General features: G+C 36.4%; 2 protein-coding genes across 2 annotated transcripts; one reads left to right on the top strand and one right to left on the bottom strand.

The window, feature by feature from the left end:
* Positions 1-766: 766 nt before the first annotated feature.
* LOC147277646 (uncharacterized) lies at positions 767-1,312 on the bottom strand. Its single transcript, XM_086255684.1, has one exon. The coding sequence runs from the start codon at positions 1,310-1,312 to the stop codon at positions 767-769; it is 546 nt and encodes a 181-aa protein (XP_086111810.1).
* A 5,375-nt stretch (positions 1,313-6,687) lies between these two features.
* On the top strand, positions 6,688-11,058 carry TY2 (thioredoxin Y2). Its single transcript, XM_086254479.1, has 5 exons — positions 6,688-7,108; positions 9,622-9,710; positions 9,853-10,030; positions 10,602-10,671; positions 10,775-11,058. Exons 1-4 carry the CDS (start codon positions 6,926-6,928, stop codon positions 10,665-10,667), a joined length of 516 nt encoding a protein of 171 aa, XP_086110605.1. The 5' UTR covers positions 6,688-6,925; the 3' UTR covers positions 10,668-10,671; positions 10,775-11,058.
* The last annotated feature ends 14 nt before the right edge of the window (positions 11,059-11,072 follow it).

Below are 11,072 nucleotides of genomic sequence, written 5' to 3'. Positions count from 1 at the left end.
TAAGTGACTCTTATGCTCAACTACCAAATAAACAATACAATTGATATTTTTCAATGAACACTTCATTGCTTCTTTGTGCTCAGTGGCCTCACTCACAAGCTTAGCATCTAACGTATTAGGCATTGGTTCAAGGGCTAGCTTGAGTGGCTCTGATGGAAGTGGGAGAGAAATAAGAAGATGTTCTACTCTAGGTCTCCAAGAGGTGATGTCCATGATGGGTGTGGGGGTCCAATAGTGCATTACATCAAAGTCACAACAACAAAGGGCTAAGCATAATTTGAGTGGGTCCTCAATACTATCCCCAAGGAAATAATCTACCACTATATTATCGATGCAAATGCTATCCTCACCGTCATGTTGTTCATAACTGGGTCGACGGCCAAATCTCGCCAGAAATGGCCAAAATCAGAGGTGAGGTCGACAGTGGAGATTTGGTTTCCCGAGCTCATTGCTCCATCGTGGAGCATCGTATGAACGATCATAATTGCCTATTTTGGGATTTATCTTTTGATTACAGCCCCTTTTGTTCTATAATGGCTAACTTATGATTTTTGGCCATCTATGGCTTTGCGTTTGTAGCCTTGACTATTTTTTTTAATGATATATATATACATATTGGTCGGCTTTCTACTCATCCTTATGATTATGTTTCTCATGTGTTTTCGTTTTGCATCAATTCCCAAGCCGTTGGGTAGTATCACTTTAAATATCGGCCATTGATTGGAGCATTATGAAGTTGGCCATCATAGTTCATTAATTGATACGCTCATCTACCTAAAACCTTAACCACAGTGAATGGTCTATTCCACGTGGGTGACCATTTTTCGAATTGTCGATCATGTTTACCAATAGGCAAGATGGTTTTCCAAACTAAATCGCCCTCTTCGAAACTTTTGGCCCTCGTTTTCTTATTGTACGCCCTTGCTACGACTTGTTTTTGAACTTTTAAGTTGTCCAAGGGTTTCAATCTTGATTCATCCAACTCTTCGAGCTTTTGAACCATGGCTTGAGTGTACTCATCTGGTGTTAAATTTCCTTGGAGGGCAACCCGCAAGGACTTGACTGCTATTTCCAAAGGTAAAACTGTGTCATGCCCATATGTTAAAGCAAACGGTGTCGTTCCAATCCCCGATCTCCTTGATGTCAGATATGTCCACAAGGTTTCCGATAATATTTCGTGCCACTTCTTTGGCTTGTCCGTTATAGCTTTTTGAATGATATTCTGAATAACCTTGTTGCTGGCTTCTGCCTGACCATTAGCTTGGACGTAACATGGGGTGGAGTGATGCAACTTGATCTCATTCTTTTCCATGAATGCCTTAACGTCTGCCCCTTTGAAATATTTTCCTCGATCAGTGGTAATGGACTTGAGTAGACCAAAATGGTGAATAATGTTATCTTTCATGAATTGGCCGATATGAAAAATGACCAACATGAGAAATGGCCAATGTGAGAAATGACTAATATGAGAAATGGTCAATGTGAGAAATGGCCAACATAAGGAATGGCCAAAATAAGAAATGGCCAATGTGAGAAATGGCCAACATGAGGAATAGCCAATATAAGAAATGACCAATATGAGAAATGGCCAATACTAACCCAAATGTCATTTTTGGGTACAAACAATAAGCCGGCTATCTAGAAAAATCAAAAGGTTTTAGATTTTACTGTCCATCACTTGGTTCTAGAATTGTGGAAACTAACATTGTTAAATTCAGTGATGAAGCTACTCCATCGAATGACACTGACTAAGTAACTCTGAGCTTAAAGGACTTACTGGTGATACACATTTACAAAGCAACAGTGAAACATTCGAATTCTTAATACCAATTTAACCTGTCACTGAACCTGAAAATCAAGCAGTCCCAGAATCATAAGTAAAAGAGGAAGAGATCCACACTGCAGTACAAGAGGAACTGAATCCACAACCAAATAATGCTCAAGCTCAGCAACAGATTAAGAAGAGACTAAGGAGACAATCCACTAGGCAAAGAAAATAAGCTATTTCAAGTGATTATATGTTGTACTTACAAGAAGTTGACTTTGACATAAGGGAAGAAGATGATCCAAAAAGCTACTCTCAAGCAGTGAATGATGTACACTCAATTAGGGGATTGGCAACAAGCAATGGAGGCAGAGATACAATCTATGGATAAAAATGGGGTATGGGAACTAATTGTTGTACCTCATGGATTCAAACCTATAGGCTGCAAGTCGATATTTAAAACTAAGAAGAATCCTGATGGTGGCATAGAAAGGTATAAAGGTAGGTTGGTAGCTAAGGGTTTCATTCAAAAGGAAGGGATCGATTATTGTGAGACATTCTCACCAGTCTCAAGCAAGGATGCTTTCAGAATAATAATGGCACTAGTTGCATACTTTGATATGGAGCTGTGTAAAAACAATTTTCTTAAATGGGGAACTGGAAGAAGAAATTTATATGGCACGTACAACCTGAAGGTTTCATAAAGGAAGGGAATGAGCATCTAGCTGCTTGCAGATTAAAAAAAATCCATTTATGGACTCAAACAAACATCTAAGCAATGGTATCTCAAATTTGATTTAATAATATATTGCTTCATATAGATTTCTAGAAAATTCTTTAGATGAATACATATATCTTAAAGTTAATGGGAGTGATTTTATTTTCTTAGTTCTATATGTGGATGATATTCTTTTAGTCAGTAGCAATAAGAAATTATTATTGAAATTATTATTGGTAACCAAAACATTCCTATCAGATAAGTTTAAGATGAAGGATTTTGAAGAAGCATCCTATGAACTGAGAATTGAGATTAAGAGAGATAGAAAGAACTATTTGCTGAGACTTTCACAACAATCTTACATTCAGAGAGTTCTTAAAAGGTTTGACATGGTGAATTGCAAACCAAGTGAATCACCAATGTCAAAAGGGGACAAATTTAGTAAGAAACAATACATTTCCTGAAACTTAACAAGAGAAGAGCTCATGAAAGATAAACCATATGCATCTTTAGTTAGGTATGCTATGTATGCTTAGCTAGTTACTCGACTTGACTTGGCATTTGCAGTAAGCATGTCGTTGGGTAGATATCAAATTAACCCAGGACAATAGCTCACTGGGTTGCATGGAAGAAAATGCTCAGATATTTGCAGAGAACTAAGGATCATATGTTGGTATTTAGGAGGATGAAAAATTTGGAATTGGTAGGGTACTCTGATTCTGATTTTTCAGGATGTGTTGGTAGTCTTAAATCGACCCCAAGGTAGGTATTTATGTTTGGAGGTGTTGTTGTCTCCTGGAAAAGTCTGGAAAAGTGTTAAATAAACTTTGACCACAACCTCCACAATGCAGGTTGAGTAGGTGGCAATCTATGAGGCAACCATACATGCTATTTGGCTAAAACAATTCATACTGCAGACCAAAACTGGGAAATCTGTGAAAAATCCTATAAGGATTTGTTGTGATAATAGTGCAGCAATGAATTTCTCCAAGAACAGTAAGAGGACATCCAAATCTAAACATATAGGAACCAAGTTTCTAATGGTCCGAGAAAATGTTAAGGCAAAATAATTGCAAGTTGAGTATATCAACACTCAAGATTAACTAGCAGATCCGTATACTAAAGCCTTGGCAGTTGGAGCCTTCAAACGACATGTATCTAACCTAGGAGTGCTAAAGTGTTTGGACGCTGCAGCTTAGTGGGAGTTTTAGATGTAGTGGGAGTCATTTCACAATCTTTCCTTTTTGGCTAGTATTTATATTTGCTATAATTTTGAGTTTTTCTACAAGTTGTTTTCAGTTTTAAGAGACAAGTGTCATCAGTTAAATCTTCAATTATTCTTTAAGTTGTGTTAAGTTGAACTATATGTATCATGAATTCAGTTTATTAGCTCAATTTCTAACACATATAGTTTATTTGCTTTCAGTTTTCATTTCATTTTTAATATGCATATACATTCTGGTATGAACATGCATACATATACATTTTCATTATAACATTGTCTTTAGTTAAGAACAGATAATGCAAATAGCATAATATCTGTACATGCATTTAGAAATCTTGCTAATAAGTTCTAATAGTTTTGCATAGAGGTTGGAAAACTATATAGTAGGACCAAGTTTACAATTTTGGTATTCGGATTGACAAAATTTTGTAAACCAGTTCAGTTTTCATGCCTTGAAAATGACTGAGGTAGGATATAATTTGAGCATTAATGATTATGATTGAGTTGCTTAGGCTGTAAAATAGCTTAATCACTTCTCATAATCTAATGCTTAATACTGTATTTTGACTAAGTTGATCTTAGTTGTTTAATTAACATTTCCAGCGCAACTAAATTAAGGTTACTTGCAGTGTGCTGGTGTGATGGTTGATCAAGAACAATGTTGGTCCAAGTGGGAGAATGTAAGAATTCAATGGACTCAATCCTTGTTCTAGTTGGAATCAACTACACACTGAGTCTTAAGAAGCAAGCAACATGAATGTTAATACAAACACCATAAGGAATAGTCTATTTGTATAATATTCCTATTCGAGTTAGATTAGGAAACTTAGATACTGAGGTGTATTATTCTACAATCAAGGTAATGCTTAAGTGTGTCTTTATTTATGTAGAGTCAGAGAAGGATTGAACTAGAAGTACCTTTATGGGAAGACTCTCTAATTCACTAACTCTATATAAAGCATAGGTCCATGGCTGCACAACACTTGACTTAATCCTTTAATTTGAACTCTACCCTATATCGAGTGAAGTCTGGAGTTGATGTGTTGGCTAGAAGACTCGTGCATATTGACTTCAAGTTTACACCTGCAATCATCATGTTTGGATCAGGTAAGTGTTTTATCCTAAGTTTGTATCATATAGAGAACAAATGGTGTTATGCAGTGATTATGTTTATTGTGTTGTGTGTATGTGAAATCAATAAAATATACTTATACCTCCCGCAATTGAAATTTCTTGTATGCACACCCCTCCCAATTACCAAAATATCTGAACTTAATTAATCTTACCAATTTTCTCTTACATACCCAACCCAATCCATTCAAACAATACACACCCCACCCAACTCATTCAGACAAGACATACCCCACCTCCTCTTACCTCGACCACTTCCTTCTCCTCCCCTCCCTTTCCCTCTCTTTCTTTCCTTTCCTCTCTCCTCTCTCCTCTCTTTCTTTCTCTGTCTCTTTCCAGCTCCAATAACCACCCCACACCCTCCCTGCCCCTCCGACGACCACCTCGTCCCTTTCCCTCTCTGTCTCTCCTTCCTTCTCTCCTCTCTACTCTCTCCCTTTCTCTGTCTCTGTCCAACTCCGGTGACCACCCCACCCTCTCCTTTTCCCTCCCCGTCTTTGCTTTCTCTCTTTCTCTATCTCTATCCAGCTCCGGCGACCACCCCACCTCCTCTCTTGCTGCACCCCAGCTCCGACGGCCAACCCACCAAAATTTTTCTCTTCATTCGACAGTCAACTACTGAACATGACTAAAAGTGTTTAGCATTGTACTTCCGAACGTTTTCACACTTGTTTGGCACTATACTTCCGAACAGTTTCACACTTGTTCGGCATTATATTTCTGAACGGTTTCCTTGATCTTCGGTACTGTACTTTCGAATGACTACAATTTTTTTTTTTTTTAAGGTTTTGGCTGTCTGCTTGGGCGAAAGGAGAGAGAAAGAGAGACTCGGCTTGGGCGGGGTGGTCTTCAGTCTTGAAGCTAGACAGAGAAGGGGAGAGATGAGGGAGACAGGGGCGGGAGACAAGGTGCGGCTATGTGTGGGAGGACAGTGAGCTCGCGAGTGGAGGCTGGGTGCTGCTCACTGGGAGGTGGCCGGCGATGGCTAGGAGCTATTGTTAGGGTTGGGAGCTTTTGATCGTGAGATAGACAGAGAAAGGAAGATAAGGATGATGGGAAAGAGAGAGAGAGAGAGAGAGAGAGAGAGAGAGAGAGAGAGAGAGAGAGAGATGGTGTGTGTGGTCTTTTCACATTGGGGTAATTTTGTAACTTCACTAGTTAGGTGATGAGGGGTGTGCAAATAGAAGTACTAAAAAAAACTCATAACAATTAATATGTAATATTAATTTATATTGTATTTGCCAAAAAAAAAATTATTTACTAATTAGAAATATAAGAAAACATAATGGTTAAATACAAAAATGGTCAACGAATTTTTCTGTAATTCTCAATTTGGTTAATTAACTATAAAAAGTGTCAATTTGGTCCACAAATTTACTTCCATTTAAAAAATTAACGAAACTAGTTATGTACACAATAAGTGCTTGCATTTTTATGGGTATTTCAATCTATTCATCACATTTTGACTTAAATGTTTTTATGGAAGTTAATGTTTGTAATCCTTTGGTATAATTTGAGAAATTCGTGGATCAAATTGACACTTATTATAATTAATAGATCAAATTGAGAATCATAGTAAATTTCGTAAACTATTTTTTTATTTAACCCAAAAAATAAAAAAGAAGTAAGTTAAAGTCTTAAAGATGAAAGAGGAGAGGGAGTGCACCATGACGCTCTTACTAGCGCGTGAAACACACGCCCTCCAAGAACTCGGGAATTGGGCAACAGACAATCACCAAATCTTCAATTCGGTCACAACGAAAGGTTTGGCCATTTCACTATTTCAGCCAACTCAAAGGAGTCAACGACCGTTCAAATTCCCAAAAAAAACCTAAAGTCAATAAAATTTCGAGCTTCTCGTCCGTCTGATTTGCATAATTTGATGATTCCAACCATCACCGGTTAATAATCAAGATGTCCATAGCGTGATCCACCTACAGCAACACCCTATCACTCACTCCTCTTATCGAGCGGGCAGCGCAAGTGTTGTTCGCTGGAATCGCGTACAGTATTTTCTTTCTCTTTCTTTCCGACTATCCAAACAGCAGCTGAGGATTGCCTTCAAATCTCTCCAACCGGAGCTTCCATGGCGGTTTCTGTTACGGCATCCACAATTCCTTCTTTCAGCTCTGACCGTACAACTCGCTTAGTGGCAACTGCTTCTTCTTCTTTTTCTTCGTCTTCTCTGCAATTTCCCGTACAGCTTCGACGTGTTCGGATCGGAAGGAATGGAGTCTCCGCTCCATTACGGCCTCGGATTCTTCCTCTGGTAACCATTTATTGAATGACCTTCCTAGTCTCATACTTTGTTTGTTTCCGAGAAAATCGAGGAAGATAATGGAATTTCCGAGGCTTGCAAGTTTACTTCTGTTTGAGTCTGATTTGTTGTTCAGTCTCTCTTAAAAAAAAAACAAAAACAAAAAATTCTGTTGTTTAATTTATGTGTTTTACAGTGGAGCTTAATTGTTATGATTAGAATTGTGTTTGTCTTTCCTAATTAATTTGATAATAATGTAAATTCTGAAAGAAATCTAAGGGAGAATGGGGTTCTTGGGATTTCCAAATTGAATTCTTTTTGGGGGAAGAAAGCTAATTCATGTGTAAGTGAGAGTGATTCTTCATCGAAAACTTATTGAAAAGCTTATCATTTGGTCTCTCTTCATTTCTTATGCTGTGACTAAAAGAACCCTATGTTGTTCCAAGGATTATTGATATTGTATAATCTTGTTTTAAAATTGAGACGGGTAGCCTTGTTTTCGGCTGCATTTTACATTACCATTTGCATTCAAATTGCAGAGTTTTACATATTTATTTGTCACAATATGCAGTTAATTGTTTGTTTCCTTTTTCTTTTTGATAACAATATACTATTCATTGCAAAACGTGGGAATGTTGATTAAAGATATTCATCATATAGTAAACAATACTCTATAAGATAGGGCAGTCATCATTTTTAGTTTCACTCCATTTGAACCCTTTGTAATACTTTTCTTTCTTCTTAGCCCCCAGAGATTATATAGTTATAACTTATATAGCCTTCTAATTTCTATGGACTATAAGCCTCACTACATGTAGTTTTCACTTTTCAGTGTCCACACCATGGGCATACTGCACACATAATATGACATTATCCACCTGTCTTGCAAGCTATGTGGTTAGGCTATTCAAGACAAAGATTTAGCATGATACCAGAGGCTAAATAGAAGTTTTATAGAGCATAATAAGGGAGTGGACAGCTTTGACACAACATCTTCATCTTCATCTGTCTCCTTTTTTCTTGTTAGAAATGGCCTTTATTTTTCATAAAATCCATAGTAATAACTTCTATCAAATGAAATGAACTTTTCCCTTGGTCTTGGCTTTGGTGGCATTGGGCGACGGCCAAGGGGTAGGTCATAGGTTCTGTTCTTCTTGTAAGGGGAAAAAAAATCAACATTTTTGAATTGTTCTTTCTGGACTTTTTAAGTCTTAGCATCTGTAGTTTAGCTTTATTTATTATGGTACAATTATTCAAAGATTCTTGAAATATTGATCACCTGTAAATTATTCCCAATATTTTGATAAAAACAAAAGCAGTCCCAACTTTAGTTACTTTTTCCTGCCTTAATTCATTCTTGAACATCCTTTCAGAGTCCAGAATCGTCTTTGCTGGTTAATACTTTTGATTCTATCACATCGAACTATGGGATTGGCTCGATCTTACAGCTAATCAAATATTCTGTGAGAATAAAATGTTAGAAGCTTTTGGGAAGTTTTAAAAATATCAAAATTGGTCTGAGCTGTCATCAAGTCGTTCCTGTTCCTTTATCTTTTGTCTAAGAAATTACCATTTTGCTTCCTAACACATTAGTAATTGTAGAAATTCTTGCTGAAAGTTGGAATCCTTTGATTTTTCCCCTCATCTTTACTATCGTGGGATTCTTTCTTTGGGGCCAAAGCTCCCAGTTAGGCTGGGATTCTTCAAACTTGTCAAAGATAATTTAAACATGATATGGCTTTTTCTTTTTCTTTTTATTTTTTTAATTAGACAACATTGATGGTAGTTCCATCGCTTTCGCAATTTTGTTTATCCATTTAAGTTCATTATTGACTCTCTTCAAATGTTCATGTGCTCAATCTTTGGCCCACTTGGTTAATTTTTACCTTATCAGTGAACTAATTTGGAATTAAACCTCTGAAAAATAGTGTCACCTTATTTCGGGTATTGATGCTGTCCTTAGTAAGGTCAATGCATGTCATGAAAATTTGTTCTTTCCTCTTTACCCCATGAAGTACCTATTCATGTCCATTTGGGCTTAAAATTGGGAGAGGAGGTTCCTACTAACAAACTAATTAAACAATGGGATGGAAGGTATATATTCTGATAAATATCCAAGTAAAGATCTTATGGTAGTGAATACTGATGAAAGCCATATATTGGGACTTTCAGGCATTGAGTCACATGTTCTTTAATCATCTAATTAGAGGCCAATTATTTACATCCCTCTTTATCAGTGGTCCTCCTATCACTACTGGCATTCCCTCAAATTACAAGTGAAGATTCTGTTGAGGATGATGACCTTTCCCTTTTTTGATGAGTCTGAAATTCCTATTTTTGTTTAACCTATCTAAAGAAATTTTTTTTTTTCTTTCTTATTACTGGATTGATTTTAATTCAATTATGCAGTTAGCCATATGGACAATGTTGTGACTATTTTGAAAATTTAGAGGCTGAATCCTGAAATTTTACTGCATTGGTGACATAGTAGTTACATGTGTGTTTGGAAAAATGAATTTTTGTAGGTTGAAGCAAAGAAGCAAACATTTTCTTCCTTTGATGATTTGCTAGCTAAGTCTGACAAACCCGTGTTGGTTGACTTCTATGCAACCTGGTATGCTCCTCCTGTTCATTCATTTCTCCTTATTTCCTTTATATTATGTACAAAAGGGTCATGAATAGAAATGGTTCATATAATGTTACGAGATTGTATAAAGGTAACATGGACATTAAGTAACCATATATGTGGTATACAGGTGTGGTCCTTGTCAATTTATGGCTCCTGTCCTCGATGAAGTTAGTATTTCTCTCAATGACAAGATCCAGGTGGTGAAAATTGACACCGAGAAGTACCCTAGCATTGCTGATAAATATGCAATACAGGCATTACCTACTTTCATCATATTTAAGGATGGAGAGCCATATGACCGCTTTGTAAGTTGAATATGTGCTCTTTCTCTCCCGAGAAATCCAACTTTACATCTTAGATGATTATTATTTGCCTCTGGTTGGAGTGTGTAATTTCTCACATATTTATGAATCTAGTAATGATTGCTTTTAAATAGGTTAAAATATAGATGGTTATTGTTATTATTGTTGGTGTTGTTTTGAATTGATGTGAACTTCACATTTTGGATTTCGTAAGATAAACTATGCACATGCATTAGTTTATCCAATTTCATCAAGGATTTGTTTTGGTCAATAATTACATCATGGTTTGTTACTTCACAAACTTTTTGGTTTTTCCATTTTTTGGTTCCAAAATTTTAAAACTATCAAGAATATTTGTTGTTTGTGCCATATGTATTTTAAGCCACTGCTACAATAGTCATCTCTTTTACCAATTTGATAATAGGTTTCTTCTCTTTTTACTATTTTACGATCTGCTTTTATCCCTTCTTTTTTAACCATTACATGTTTCTGTAAGCTCATCAATTACTTTTGACAATTTTATATCTTTGTGGAATTTGAAAATATATCATGACTGCTATTTGATTACTTGCAGGAGGGTGCTTTGACTGCTGATCAGCTTATCCAACGAATTGAAACCGCTTTGAAAGTCAAGCAATAGACTGGTGAGCTGCCTTATATGAATCTCTTCTTTCTCTGTTTCCCCTCCGCCATCCCCGTTTCCTAACTAAACTTGTTTTTTTTCTTTCCAAATTCTTCTTTTATCAGTCCAGCAACCGGGAAATTGATCTATTCAGCCACTTTGGAAGAAATATGGATTTGATGAAGAATGCATGGGAAGATCAGTCATTATTCGATGTTCCTCTGCATTTTATTTTTTGTATGTAACAGTTTTGTACCCAAAACAAAAATGATAGATTTTTTTCATTCCCTTGTTGGATTGTGCGGATAAAACTTACAGAAAACAATTTGTGATGACAGTTTATTTGGACTCTTTGCGATCTGCACAACCACAACAGTTGCATTAAAGTGATCATCGGAAAGTTTTTTTATTTTTTATTTTATT

This window comes from Dryas octopetala, chromosome 8 (assembly GCF_963921425.1).
Source record: "Dryas octopetala chromosome 8, drDryOcto1.1, whole genome shotgun sequence".
NCBI classification, from domain to species: domain Eukaryota; kingdom Viridiplantae; phylum Streptophyta; class Magnoliopsida; order Rosales; family Rosaceae; genus Dryas; species Dryas octopetala.
This window is presented reverse-complemented; position numbering and strand designations above follow the sequence as displayed.